The sequence below is a fragment of the Microcaecilia unicolor genome, chromosome 8 (assembly GCF_901765095.1).
Source record: "Microcaecilia unicolor chromosome 8, aMicUni1.1, whole genome shotgun sequence".
Lineage (NCBI taxonomy): Eukaryota > Metazoa > Chordata > Amphibia > Gymnophiona > Siphonopidae > Microcaecilia > Microcaecilia unicolor.
Genome location: NC_044038.1, coordinates 223,312,876 through 223,327,980, shown reverse-complemented (window position 1 = coordinate 223,327,980; position 15,105 = coordinate 223,312,876). Strand labels below are relative to the sequence as shown.

The window sequence follows — 15,105 nt, the reverse complement described above, 5'->3', positions numbered from 1 at the left end:
ATAGTAAAGTTCTTGGAATCCAAAGGATTACAGGACCCAAGGCAACATGGTTTCACCAGAGGCAGATCTTGTCAGAAAAATCTAATTTCTTTGACTGGGTCACCAGAGAGTTTGACTGAGAACAGCACTAGATGTGGTGTATTTAGATTTTAGCAAACCCTTTGGCACAGTTTCGCATAGACAACTAAAACGGTGTGCCCTCGGTATGGGCCCTAAAGTGATTCACTGGGTTAGGAACTGGTTGAGTGGAAAACAATAGAGGATAGTGGTAAATGGAGCTCATTCTGAGGAAAAGGATGTTACCAATAGTATGCCACATGGTTCGATTCTTGGGCCAGTTCTGGTTAACATTTTGTAAGCCTCTTTGCGAACGATACCAAAATCTGCAACAGGGTCGACACCCCTAATGGTGTTGATAACATTAGAAAGGATTTAATGAAGCAGGAGGAATAGTCTGGAATTTGGCAGCTAAAATTTAATGCTAAAAAAAAATGCAGGGTCATGCATTTGGGTTGCAAAAACCCGAGGGAATGGTACAGTTTAGGAGGTGAAGAACTCTTGTGCACAAAAGAGAAGCAGGACTATCGTATGTGATGATCTTAAGGTGGCCTAATAGGTAGAAAAGGTGACGGCGAAAGATAGAAGGATTCTCGGGTGCACAGGGAGAGGAATGACCCGTAGGAAAAAGGAGGTGATGATGCCTTAGTATAAAGCTCTGGTGAGGCCTCATTTAGAATATATAAATAGGATGGAGTCAGTCCAGAGGGTGACTACCGAAATGGTCAGTGATCTTCGTACAAAGAATATGGGGACAGACTTAAAAATCTCAACATGTACACTTTGGAAGAAAGGCGGGAGAGAGGAGATATGATAGGTATTTAAATATCTCTATGTGCATAAATGAATAGAAGGTGAGTCTCTTTCAATTGAAAGGAAGCTCTGGAAAGAGGGGGCACAGAATGAAGGTGAAAGGGGATAGACTTAAAAGTAGTCTGAGGAAATACTTCTTCAAAGAAAGAGTGGTGAATTTGTGGAATGGCTTCCCAGAAGTGGTGGAGACGAAGAGAGTATCTGAATTCAAGAGTGGAGGAGTGGCCTAGTGGTTAGAGCACCGGTCTTGCAATCCAGAGGTGGCCGGTTCAAATCCCACTTCTGCTCCTTGTGATCTTGGACAAGTCACTTAATCCTCCATTGCCTCAGGTACAAACTTAGATTGTGAGCCCCCCTGGGACAGAGAAATATCCAGTGTACCTGAATGTAACTCACCCTGAGCTACTACTGAAAAAGGTGTGAGCAAAATCCAAATAAATTATTTGAGATTCTGTTGCTACTATCTGAGATTTTACATGGAATGTTGCTACTCTTTGAGATTCTATATGGAATGTTGATATTATCTGAAATTCTACATGGAATGTTGCTATAGTGGAGGAGTGGCCTAGTGGTTAGAGCACTGGTCTTGCAATCCAGAGGTGGCCAGTTCAAATCCCACTGCTGCCCCTTGTGATCTTGGGCAAGTAACTTAACCCTCCATTGCCTCAGGTACAAACTTAGATTGTGAGCCCTCCTGGGACAGAGAAATATCCAGAGTACCTGAATGTAACTCACCTTGAGCTACAACTGAAAAAGGTGTGAGCAAAATCTAAATAAATAATAAATAAATAAGAGCTTGGGACAAGTACATAAAACCTCTAAGGGAGTGATAGGGAGAGAGATGGCATGGATGAGTAGACTGGATAGGCCATATGGTCTATCTGCCTACATTTTTCTATGAATACATTTATACCTGTTCCCTAGTGATTTCTGCAGTATTTGTGCTCATCATCCATAAGGGGACTTCAGCACCTTCCTAAAAAGAGCACCCAAGGGGCCTCAGCACCTTCCTACTCTCTCAATCTAAGTGACACTTTATAAAATTATCCTCTAAGGCGTCAATTCTATATCTGGATGTCTTCATTAAGGCACTCCAAGGATGCACTGAGAGTCTATTCTGTAACAGGTGTAACCTGGAATCAGCACACCTCACATGTATGTGCCCAAAAGGTACCGTACACCAGCCATAGACCTGGCAGAACTGAAGTCATGTGAATTCAGCAAGGTTGCACAAATTTTATAGCACTCTAAGTTATATGTGCAAGTGGGAGCGCCACCCATTGCGTTTTTACGTTATGTCACTGACGCACACGGTTACAGAAGAGCACTTTGATGTCTTGCTAACCCTGCCACAGATTTGGTACAACTAGAGCAGTTTACATATTATATTCAGATACGTTCCCTATTCCTAGTGGGCTCACAATCTAAGTTTTTTTTTGTACCTGGGCAATAGTGGGTTAAGTGACTTGCCCAGAGTCAGAAGGAGCTGCAGTGGGAATTGAACCCAGTTCTCAGCCCACTGCATTAGTGTTATTACTCTGTTCATTACTCAGGCAGTGGTGCATAAATGCAAGTGCCCAGTTACAGAATTGCCCTTTTAAGTATTTTAACCATTAATAGTCAATGCCAAATGGGATTCAGAAGTTACATTCTGTGCTAGCTCAAAAGTGCGTTCATTCTTAAAAGGCAGCTTATACCAACTCTAAAGACTTACCTTGCATGAAAGAATATTTCCAAAAGCTGAGAAGGTATCATACAAGGCTTTGTTGTCGATGGACTCATCGAGATTTTTGATAAATACATTTCCAACGCCTGATTTCCGAAGACCTGGGTCACGCTGAGACCACATAATTCTTATAGGCCTGCCTTTTATTACTTCAAAATTCATGGTGTCCAAAGCACGCTCCGCTGGCATGAAGAATATGAATAGTATTGAAGGTATGTACGTAAGTCACTCCTCATGCATTCTATTCCATCTAGGGTCTACCTTTGTGTAATCTGCAAAGAGGTACCCTTTTCCCTCTAACCCTTCAGCAATATAACTCACAAATACATTGAATAGACTTGGCTTATTCAACGCCAAAGCATAGAAAACTAAAAGCAAACCAAATCATGCACACATTGCAAATCCAACTTATTTCCTTCAGCATTAAAAGTTTATTTGTATGTCAGATGAAAGGCTCACTGACTAACATTCAGCATTCCCTTTGAAGTACCAGGTTCAGGCACGACTTGGAGTATCTTGCCTCTTTCTGGCTTCCAAATACTGCTACAGACTTCAGGACCACACAGTAAAGTGTTTCACAAGAAACACCTCTGCAAGCCAAGTCAACACTTCTGATATTCACCGAGAAGCGTGAGTTAAGCAGAGTGATGAACAATGATGGACCTTTGGCCTGACCTCGTATTGCAGTTTTTATATTCTTAAAAGGTTGTCTATTGGCACCTAGTAAAAGGCTTTCAAGAAACAGTATAACCTCCACCCCCCCCCCCACCACCCCCACCATGTATAGTGAAACACAAAACAGAGATATAAACACAAATCCCAGTCCACACACCTTTTCAGTTGAATACAAGAGGGGCCCAAGTAACAAGCAGCACTATCCTTTAGCACTGCAGTTCACTTCCAGTTTTATGATGCTAATCTTACTCCAGATGTAGCATGATTTTCAGCACAGAAAAATCCACAGTAAGAGAACCATGCAAAAGGGTAGAACAGTGGGCAAGTAAAACAGCCAAATGAAAAACTGCCACCAACAAAAAGCTGCACAAAATTTTGATAGTTTTTTTTTTAAACACTACTCTTGTAGTGCTGAATTTATTCAAATTGGAGTAAAGATTCTAGTGTGGGAACAAATGGGTCATATGAGATGGAGTGCAGCACATCACCTCACATGACCCAGACTGGCAAAGACCTCTAGTGGCCTAAATGGGCCATAGCCCCCCCTAACCCCCAAAGTATGTTGGCCCTAGTAGGCTTGGAAGGTCCCATCTAGGAATCCCTGGTGGCCCACGTAGGCCTTGGGCATCACTCCTCAGACCCATCCCCCATAGGTTGGGAGGCAAGAGAGATGCCCACTTGCTCCTGCCTCTGGCACCATCCTACAGCTAGGAGTTTGGCATTGCTATTTTCAGTACGGCAGCATAGGAGGACATCACTACACCCCTCCCTGGCACCAGGTAAGTATTGTCTGTTCAGTGGCAGAGTAGGGGATGAGTTGGGGCACAGCATATAGCTTCAGAGGCTCTCCGGTCAAAGGCCTCCCTAGCTGAGGTTGCCCTAACCCAGGTAAATACTACTCCTCCACCCAGTCTCCCCTTTTCTTGTCAGTACATGAGCCAGTCTCCATCCAGTACTAAACTGAAGCTTTGTGAAGTAAGACAACGCAAAGTCAGACCCATCCAAGAACAACTGTTACCCAGAAAGGAGGGGACAGCCACACATAAAAAGGACATTTTAAAAGTGTAACTAACAACAATATTTTTTCACGGAGAGAGTAGTGGATGCTTGGAATGCCCTCCCACGGGAAGTGGTGGAAAAGAAAACGGTAAGGGAATTCAAACATGTGTGGGATAAACATAAAGGAATCCTATTCAGAAGGAATGGATCCTCAGGAGCTTAGCTGAGATTGAGTGGCAGAGCCAGTGGGGGGAGGCGGGGCAGACTTATATGGTCTGTGCCAGAGCCGGTAGTGGGAGGCGGGGATGGTGCTGGGCAGACTTATACGATCTGTGCCAGAGCCGGTGGTGGGCTGGTGGTGGGGAGGCGGGGATAGTGCTGGGCAGACTTATACAGTCTGTGCCAGAGCCGGTGGTGGGAGGCGGGACTGGTGGTTGGGAGGCGGGGATGGTGCTGGGCAGACTTATACGGTCTGTGCCAGAGCCGGTGGTGGGCGGCGGGGCTGGTGGTGGGGAGGCGGGGATAGTGCTGGGCAGACTTATACGGTCTGTGCCCTGAAGAGCATAGGTACAAATCAAGGTAGGGTATACACAGAAAGTAGCAGTAGCTTATCTACAAGACAATGTGCTAGCTTAGCCGATGTCTAGTTTGATACAGGTACCCATAAAAAAAAATATCATCAAGGATTTGGTTCACCTTGCAAATGGAGATGAATTCAAACTCACCATCTGCAGGCTGCTGAAAATTTATGTAGGCATATCCAAGAGATCGACGCGTGGAGACATCACGACAAACTCTGATGGACAAGATTGGTCCAGCAGGTGAAAATTTTTCATACAACATAGCTTCAGTGACATCAGGGTGCAGATCACCAACATAGAGAGAGGCTAAAGGATATCCCGGGCCACTTGCATTCATGGTCAACTGCAAGATTTACACATTACAGCACCACATTAAGGCACACAAGATGTCAAACAATATGTTCTTACACATTAAATAACCTATACCATTCAAAATAAAAGCATCTGGATGTTACTATGGGGTGTGTAAGTCTCTTAATTGATCTAGTCTATAAAACAGAACCAAATCTAAATCACTGACATCCCACTCTTTCAGATTAAATCAGGTTTCCTACTACATTGACGTTGATTACAAATAATTCTTCAATGGAAATACATTTTACGCTCTATTGTTTTCTAATAAGGGCACGATTCACTAAGCTTCCCCCCCCCCCCCCCCCCCCACCCCTTAGAATGTGAGAACAACCTCAACAAATCAGGTCTTAAGTGTCAGGACATTTCTAGCCTTCTTTGCTTTTGATCCATGACACTGTTGCATATTAAGGAGATTTGTCCAGTGTACATTTCCCATGTGTGGCTGAGATATGTAAACATATTTCTATATTTGCCTCACTAGACACAAATTTAGCACAACGTATTTGATACGGCTTTCTGTCTCCAGTTCAGATTGTGTTCCCCTTTCCTAGCACATGGACAAGAATCACCAGTGTATTTCTGCAGCGCGATCATTACGGGGCTTATTCACCAAGGGCTTCTGTATATGGGGAAACAAGTGGTGTGGTAGCCATGTTAGTCTACTTAGAAAAGGTAATAAATAGAAACTCCAATAAAGAAAGATATCTTAATTTTCAAACTTAATAAACTTTTGATTAGCTTTCAAAGGCAATAACCTAAAATCTGGTCTTATAGTCCGCTAATACCTTACAGTTCAAAGTGGTTATAGAAACATCAAAAGCCAGAACACTCCTCTAGGAAAACAAGATGAAAACCATAAGGGCTAAAACTTATACATCATCGTGTAATACAAATTTCCCCCCAAAAAAGTCTTAACATTCTTTCTAAAAACCAAGTAAGAGTGGGAAGGTTCAAATACCCCAGAAAAGTCCTTCTAGTGTCTCGCTGCCTTAAACACCAGTGTCATCTCAAATATTCTTACCACTTCCTGCATCTCGATGAAAGAAATTAAAGTAGTACAGTTTGGCCTTCTATTCCTAGAAAAGGCAGCAAAATGGCGGCGAGAATATTGGAGCCAAACTATACAAAACATTTTATATTTGAAAAAAACAAGCCAATTTAAACAAAAAACTCTTATCTCAATAGGAAGCCAATGAAGTTTGACGTAAGATGAAATTCTGTCACATTTAGTGAAACAAAAATCAAAAATATTGCCGTGTTTTATACAGTCTGTAGCCTTTCCAATTGATGCTTAGTACAACCCAAATAGCCAAGGTTACAGTAATCTAATTGTGACAGCAGCAAAACTTGTACTGAAAGTCTAAATTGATCTAATTCAAAAATAATTACAAATCCAGCAAAGTTTCCTCAACAACAAAAATGATTTCTTCACTAAAGAAGCAGTTTGAGCTTCCACAGAAACAGAACTATCAACCAGGACACCCAAAGTTTTTATCACTGCAGAAAGTATATATTCTGCTTGACCAATACAAATAGATTTAGAAGTGAGATCTGATTTATCAATCAGCAGAAATTTAGTCTGCATTAAATTTTAGCTTATGGGAAAGCAACCAATTATCTATCAAACTTATATAACTTTAAACCCTAGGGGTATCTATCTCTGAACTAGAACTCAAAGGAATAAGTACCCTGATGTCATCTGTGTAACTATAAGACAAGAAAGCATCATTATCCAACAAAAACCCCAGTGGGCATAGAAGTACATTGAATGAGGAGAGCCCTGGGGAACTCCACAAGGGTTAAAACAATTTACTTATTGCATTTGTACCCCACATTTTCCCACCTATTTGCAGGCTCAATGTGGCTTACATAGCACCGTCAAAGGCGTTTGCCCAGTCGGTGGATAACAAATACAAAGTTGTATAGTGATCGTATGAGATATAAGTGGAGGGTCACCATTCATCCTAACCCTATATTTATTTATTTTATTTTTGTTACATTTGTATCCCGCGCTTTCCCACTCATAGCAGGCTCAATGCGGCGGGCAATGGAGGGTTAAGTGACTTGCCCAGAATCACAAGGAGCTGCCTGTGCCGGGAATAGAACTCAGTTCCCCAAGACCAAAGTCCACCACCCTAACCACTAGGCCACTCCTCCACTCCACTGACCTAAAGATCACAAAACCAGTTCAGAACACTGCCGGTAATACCTATTTTCTCCAAGATCTGCAACAAGACGTTATTATGATCTACCAGGTCAAAAGGGAAGGTCAAATTGAAGTAATAAAGCATTCCTCCTTTCACAAAGAAACAGCCTTGCATGATCTAAAAGTGAATTTATAATTTTAGTGTTTCAGTACTAAAAAAAGGTAGAACGAAAGCCAAATAATGCAAGATTATGTGCATCCAGATATTGTTCCAGCTGCAGTGACTAACCCCTCCATTAGCATTACAAATACTGGTATTGAGGCTATAGGCCTATAATTGGAAGTTTAGGTTGTTTTTTAACTTAAAGAACTGAAGTAACTATAATTTCACCTAACTCACAGTGGACATTACCTAGAACTGTAACTGTATCCAATCAAAAGGCTCAAAAAGTTAGATGAGCCGAGCGCATTATATATACAGGGCAAGTATCAAGCATGAAATAACAGCAAACTCCTTAAACAGAGAAAGAAAATCATGCCACTGGAGAGGGGGAAAATGTGTCCAAATTCTATCTACTGGTATCTTCTTCCCAGCTAATGGAAAGGTATGTTCTGAAACTGTATCATTTTTAAGCGTCTTTTTATAGTTATAAGCTGCTTTCCTCCAATTTGACCTAGTAAGATCAGTTTTGTCTTTCTGCCATCTCAAGCTTTCTACAGTGCCGTCTTACTTTGGTATGATTACGGGCCTACTCCATCTAAAATTTCAATACTAACCCTCCTCCAAGCTTCCACAGAGGTAGTCTGTCCAATACCTATGCATCCAGCTTCTCCTATATAAGCACACAACTATGGAACGCATTACCAAGCACCGTGAAAACAACATATGACCACCTAAACTTTCGGAAATTACTGATAACTAACCTGTTCAAAAAGGCATACCCTAACGATCCAACTTAAATGCCTTAGCAACACAACGAAACCAAAGCTCATACGGGACATAACTTAACTCTTCCTCCTTGCGATTCCCAAATGTGTCTGTCAAACATGAACTTTACTCTACCAAAACGTTTACTCTGTATTTGTTCATACCGGTACTGGCGATCGCCTTTACAGTACTATGTAAGCCACATTGAGCCTGCAAATAGGTGGGAAAATGTGGGATAGAAATGTAACAAATAAATAAAAATACAGAGAAAAGGCCATCCAAAAACTTATAGAATCGACTTTCTCTGGTGGTATAACAAGTGTCTTCCTTCCCCAGATGAACCCTTAAACTGGCTTAAACTGGCTCCAGTTTATTATAAAACAAACTTAAAAAATAATCTGACCATAGCATCTTTTCCCAGGTTAATATCTGCAATACAGGTTCTTGAGGTAGATAGTGTGTTATTATAGAAGGAGATCAGATCTAGTTGCTGACCTAAGAGGGAGGGATGGCATAATTCAATAAAGAAAAGAATACAAAACCACCTAAGTGAAGGTTAATATTTCCTAAGATCAGGTTATATAGGGCATGAATTTAGCTCCTAAACACAAAAAGGAAGTAACATGCTTTAACCCATTTCCCTGGGGGACAATGGTAGCGTATACAGGTAATAGAAGGTGATAGTGTTTGCTTTCCAACTGAAAGATACTACATCTCCAATTCAGGGGTATTTATCAATTTTTTTTAACAAACCTTTATTAAGATAAATCAGCAGAAAAAATATCACCAGGCAAGGCAGATAGATGTGCTGAAGGAACCACAGAGTAACAAATGAAAAAAAAAAAAAATCTAGCCACCCATTAACATTCCCCTATAACCCCCCCCCCCCCCCCCCAGGAATCTCTTAAAACTTGTACGAGAAACTCAACATACATCCACTATAGGTCCACAAATTTGTTTCAATTAACCTCAAAAAACAGTCATGTAAGTTTGGATTGGATTTATTGATATACGGCTTAGTACAAAAGTTATAGATAAGTGCAATGCCACCACTTTCTTCATATTCCTCAACAGAGAGCACTCTATAGGCCGCTGGGTGGAGCCGATTTATCTGTGGATCATCTTCTGGCATAAGCCAAGTTTCCGTCAGAAAAAGACAGCCAGGGCTGATATTCTTCAATCCAGTCTTTGATTAAAACGGTCTTGTTACCTACTGAACACATATTTAAACAACAACAAGGCATAGGAACAAAACGAGAATGGCAAATGTGTGAATGCTTAATGGGCCTAAGATTAGATGTATCCTGAAGCCTACTGACGAAGCCTTTTACGAAATTGTCTTGACCGCCTATTAAGAGTAATATTTGTAACAACTTCAATAGGGTGAGGCATCACATTTGCACAATCTACCAGGACCCTTGACAATACATCAGGTAGCGGTCTTGTGCGTCTGATCATGGAGAAAATCATAGATTTACAGCCCAAACTAAGGGCTTCTTTTACAAAGCCACACTAGCAATTCCTGCGAGACAAATGAGGAAGCCCATTCAATTCCTATGGGCTTCCTCTCGTTTGCCGCGCTAGAATCAGTAGTGGCTTTTTAAAAGAAGCCTTAAGTGTGTGAGTGTACAAAAAAATTCCAAATACTCAATAGAAAAAAAAAAAGAGCAAACAGAACCAAAAAACCCAATCCATGTTTTCCAGAAAAAAATATACATATAAAATACTCAACTCTTATGTATCCTAAAAATAAATAAAATCTACTAAAAAAAAAAACCTCAAAAACTAGGAAAACTTCATAAGCACAAACTAAACTGCACTAATTAAATTTAATTAGTCTAATAATAAATCCCATGTTTATAAACAATAGTAAAACTAATCTCATACATAATTACTACTAAAAAAATATTACAAGAACCATGCTATTTCTGCAAAGTTGCCCACAAAGGGGCAAACAATATCAGAATATATATGAGGAACAGTAAAGAATTCCAATGAATAGTCTTATAGGGAAAAGTAGAAATGGGGGGGAGGGTGAGAAACTGGGAAAAACAGCTGGGTGATCAGATGGTGACAAAGCATTACAATTTTATTGTTTACAAGCAACAAAGCCCATTTCGTGAAAAATGAAACAGGCCCTAGGAAGCCTCTCCTCTAAGCGATTTCTCCTCTCTCCCGTGCCCTCCCTTCCATGTCCAGCGATTCTTCTATCCCCTCTGTGTCCTGCGAGTCTTCTCTGCCCTCCCCTCAGTGTCCTGCGGTTCTGGCTTCTCTTCCATGTCCCACAATTCTCCTCTGCCCTCCCCTCCCATGTCCAGCAATCCTCCCCTCCCCTGCCCACCCATCCATGGCCAGTGGCTCTGTCCTTCCTGCCGCCCTGCCTTTGAGCCGTTCATCTTACCTCAGGTGGCAGCGGCGGCAGGCTGGGCTCGCGTCGCCTCCAGCCTTCCCTTTCAATGTCCCGCCCTCCTTTGACATCATTTCGTCTTTACGTGAGGCAGGACACTGAGGGGGAAGGGAACGCTGGAGGCGAGCTGATGTCAGCATGCTGTTACGAACCCAGCCATCCAGGGAAGCAGAGTTACAAATTATTATATAAGATAATAGGATAGGAAACCCAGATCCTTGTTTAGTCCTGTCTGGTGGGTATCAAATATTTCATCACTTTAACTTCAAAAGTCTTACCATTAAGTTATATTGCTTCTGATCACCCACTCACTCGCTATCCTTCTCCATGAGACTATCATTGGAACGCTTATATATATATATATATATATATATATATATATATATATATGCATATTTCTGACCTGAAGAAGGTATTGCCTTCAAAAGCTAATCAAAAATGTTTTACATTAGTCCAATAAAAAAGGAATCATATTATCTTTGTTTTATTTATTACCTCTATATGGGAATTAAAAAGACCTTGATAAATCAGGTCCTTAGAATTCTGGCAGCTCTCACTCCGGCACTCAAGGCTGCCCTCCTGCACTAGAGGAGAATCCAAGGCACAAACTAGCTCTCAACTAATCCTAGCAGAAAGGATAGAGGAGTGTACTAGGCTGCGCATTTGATTTGCTATTCACTAAAACAACTTATGAAATCTTATAAAATATTACAGAAAAATTTGTACAGGAATTAGAGAGAATTAAAAGTCTTTTTAATTACTCACCCACCAGCACAGCATCAGACATCAGTTTCATGGTATAACAAAACTTACAAAATCTAACATCAGTACCTCTGGTAATTATAAGTAATTAGACTAATTATATAAAGAAGAGAGAAAGGAAGAAGAAAGTTTGTTCAGGAGGAAGGATGGGGAAGGGGGGCACCCAACTACCCAGGTAAGTGGCACCCTCAGGCAATTCCTGGTCTTCCAGGATCACTGTTCTAAATAACAGAGACCTATCAAAACTGTCTCTTTTTTTCTCTCATTTTCTCTTTTACCTGGTCTGGTAACCTAAGGTCCACATTGAACCCCTCTGAGTAACTGGCCTACCTGGACTAAATTGAACAGGTTTACACATGTCTACCATCAGCTAGAGACTGAGAACTACTGACTTTCTGGTGACTGCACAGGATACTTATAAAATCAATCTGACTGAAGTCACTATTCTCAGTCTCCAGGAGATGGTAAGCATACACAAACGCAAGCAGCTGGACTAGTCTGGAGGGATGTTGAGAAATTAAGACATTCCACAAAAAAACAAAAAACCACAACAAAACCCCCACAAGAAGTGCCAAAACTCACCAAGGCACTGCATCTGCCTTCAGAGGCACTACAGCTTGGCAGAGACTGAACTCACAACATCAAGGACACAAGCCCACAGATCATCATAGTTTTACTAACATAAAATTATTTTTACAGCCACATGCTTCTATTTGTTTACTGGCTATCAGTAAATTTACTGACAGTTTGGTAATCCTACCAGTCTCGCTTCTATCAGTGGTACACCAGCAGTTACATCTGGAGACACACTTTTCTGTCCCTTCTTGCTCATTCATCGCCTAGCAGCATCACCACTTGGAACTATGCATGACATATTTCTTTAATATACCGCGTCAAACTAAGGAAGAGTGAGGTGCCCCAGTTATTTCTACCACTCTTCCCACCATATAGCACCTGGCTATGTCCTGTGACACTTGTATTAAGTAACAGATTCTAGGTGTGGTTTCAAAGCAACACGCTTTCACTAAAGGCAGGTCTTGTCAGACAAATCTGATTCATTTCTTTGACTGGCTGACCAGAGAGTTGATCAAGAGGGAGTGCAAGATATATGTATTTAGATTTTAGTAAAGCCTTTGACAAGGTTCCTGATAGATGACTAATAAATAAACTGAGTGCCCTCCGTATGGGCCGTAAAGTGACTGTCTTAGGAACTGGTTGAGTAGAAGGCAACAGAGGGTAGAGGTAAATGGAGCTCATTCTGAAGAAAAGGATGTTACCAGTGGTGTACCGCAAGGATTAGTTCTTTTTAACACTATGTGTAGGCGATATTGCTGAAGAGCTATCTGGTAAGGTATGCCTCTTTGCAGATGATACCAAAATCTGCAATAGGGTAGACACCCCTGATGGTGTGGATAACACGAGGAAGGACTTAGCAATTTGGCAGCTAAGATTTAATGCTAAAAAAAATGCAGTGTCGTGAATTTGGGCTGCAAAAACCTGAGGGGACGGTATAGATTAGGGTGTGAAGAACTTTTGGGCATGAAAGAGGTGCAGGACTTGGGCATGATCGTATGTGATAAGCTTAAGGTGGTCAAACAGAAAAAGAAACGCCGAAAGCTAGAAGGATGCTTGGGTACACAGGGAGAGGAAAAAGGAGGTAATGATGCTCTGGTGAGACCACAATTCAGGGATCACTTGCAGTATATCAAATGCTGAAAATGAACAGAATATCGTGTGCAATTCTAGAGACCGCACCTTCAAAAATATATATATAAACAGGATGGAGTCAGTCCTGAGGGTGGCTACTAAAATGGTCAGTTGTCTTCGGCATAAACCGTATAGGGACAGACTTAAAGATCTCAATATATATACTTTAGAAGAAAGGCAGGAGATATGACAGGTATTTAAATGTACCTATATGCATAAATGCACAGAAAATGAGTCTCTTTCAATTGAAAGGAAGCTCTGGAGTGAGGGGACACAAGACAAAAGTGAAAGGGGATAGACGGAGGAGAATCTGAGAAAATACTTAACAGAAAGGGGTGGTGACTTTGTTAAACAGCCTCTGGGTGAAAGTGCAGTACTTGTTCAAGAGAGCTTGGGACAAGGGAGTACATAAGTACATAAGTAGTGCCATACTGGGAAAGACCAAAGGTCCATCTAGCCCAGCATCCTGTCACCGACAGTGGCCAATCCAGGTCAAGGGCACCTGGCACGCTCCCCAAACGTAAAAACATTCCAGACAAGTTATACCTAAAAATGCGGAATTTTTCCAAGTCCATTTAATAGCGGTCTATGGACTTGTCCTTTAGGAATCTATCTAACCCCTTTTTAAACTCCGTCAAGCTAACCGCCCGTACCACGTTCTCCGGCAACGAATTCCAGAGTCTAATTACACGTTTTAAATTTACCACACTGTAGCTTCAACTCATGCCCTCTAGTCCTAGTATTTTTTTGATAGCGTGAACAGTCGCTTCACATCCACCCGATCCATTCCACTCATTATTTTATACACTTCTATCATATCTCCCCTCAGCCGTCTCTTCTCCAAGCTGAAAAGCCCTAGCCTTCTCAGCCTCTCTTCATAGGAAAGTCGTCCCATCCCCACTATCATTTTCGTCGCCCTTCGCTGTAGACAGCATGGATGGGCAGACTAGATAGGCCATATGGCCCTTAACTGCTTACATCTATATAGTCTGTACCCTATAGCATCGCAAGTTCAGACCATCAAATGCGTAAGTTTCAAAAACTTAAACCAGGCCTAGCACTTTATACCGCGCCTAAATAAAAGAAGTCATGCGTGGCAAACAGGGTGTCCTGGACTCCTAGGCTCAACAGCACGGTCCGAAACGTTTACTGGGTCCACAAACAGTGGCTAGAGAAGGAAACGACTACACTAAACTTGTAATGGAAAGGTACGAGGCTTCCGGGGGGGGGGGGGGGGGGGGGAGGGGTTGCACACGTCGGCTGTAGTTAAACGTAAACGGTGAGCAGAGATAAAAGTTCCACCCACCCCCGCGGACCGGCATCACTCCCTCATTCTCAACCACAGCCCCCTTCTAGCCTACCTTCAAACCTGTCTTTAGTATCACCGACGACGACAGCCGCAGTACTTTATGCACGTTGCTTGCCAGCAGCACCTCTCACGCCACTTCTTTCCCTCTTCCGCGGCGTGACGACGTTGCGCGGGCTCCCCCCCTGTGCAAACAGGAAGTTGCGTCAGAGAGGGCGGATGTGGGAGAGGGACGCCGCAAAGGGGAAGAAGTCGCGTGACTGAGAAGTGTGCTGCGTGGCACGTGGCTGAGGGAAAGCTTCGGGGACTCTTTGCTCGCAACTTCGGTGAAACGCTGCTGCTGCTGCCGGTGACAGGAGGGGGTTGAGAGAGAGAGAACGATACAGAACCGGGAGCGCTATTGGACGGGGAGAGGAGTTGAGAACACGACTGGGGGTGCTATTTCCCCAATAGATACCCGTTCATGAAATACTGGGGGCGTGCAAACACTCGGAGCATGGGGGAGAAATACCACAACAGGACTGGGAAACAAGTTGAGAAATGCAGGGCCAGCGGAAGGAGGGAGGGGTTGAGAGAAATGCTGGGAAGAGGTTGAGAGAGGGAGATATGCAAGGATGGGGGAAGGAGCATCAGTCGTTCAGTTG

At 42.3% G+C, this 15,105-nt stretch overlaps 1 protein-coding gene across 4 annotated transcripts in view; it reads right to left on the bottom strand.

Annotated features, from left to right (window-relative positions):
- Window positions 1-14,585, bottom strand: part of PABPC1L (poly(A) binding protein cytoplasmic 1 like) — a 65,275-nt gene extending 50,690 nt beyond the window's left edge. For all 4 annotated transcript variants that reach the window (XM_030212941.1, XM_030212942.1, XM_030212943.1 and 1 more), the window contains exons 1-3: window positions 14,517-14,585; window positions 4,996-5,194; window positions 2,585-2,778 (exon numbers count right to left, since the gene is read on the bottom strand). In XM_030212941.1, coding sequence (XP_030068801.1) covers window positions 2,585-2,778; window positions 4,996-5,188 — 387 coding nt within the window. In that variant the 5' untranslated portion in view covers window positions 5,189-5,194; window positions 14,517-14,585. The remainder of the gene's footprint in view (window positions 1-2,584; window positions 2,779-4,995; window positions 5,195-14,516) is intronic.
- Window positions 14,586-15,105: the final 520 nt, after the last annotated feature.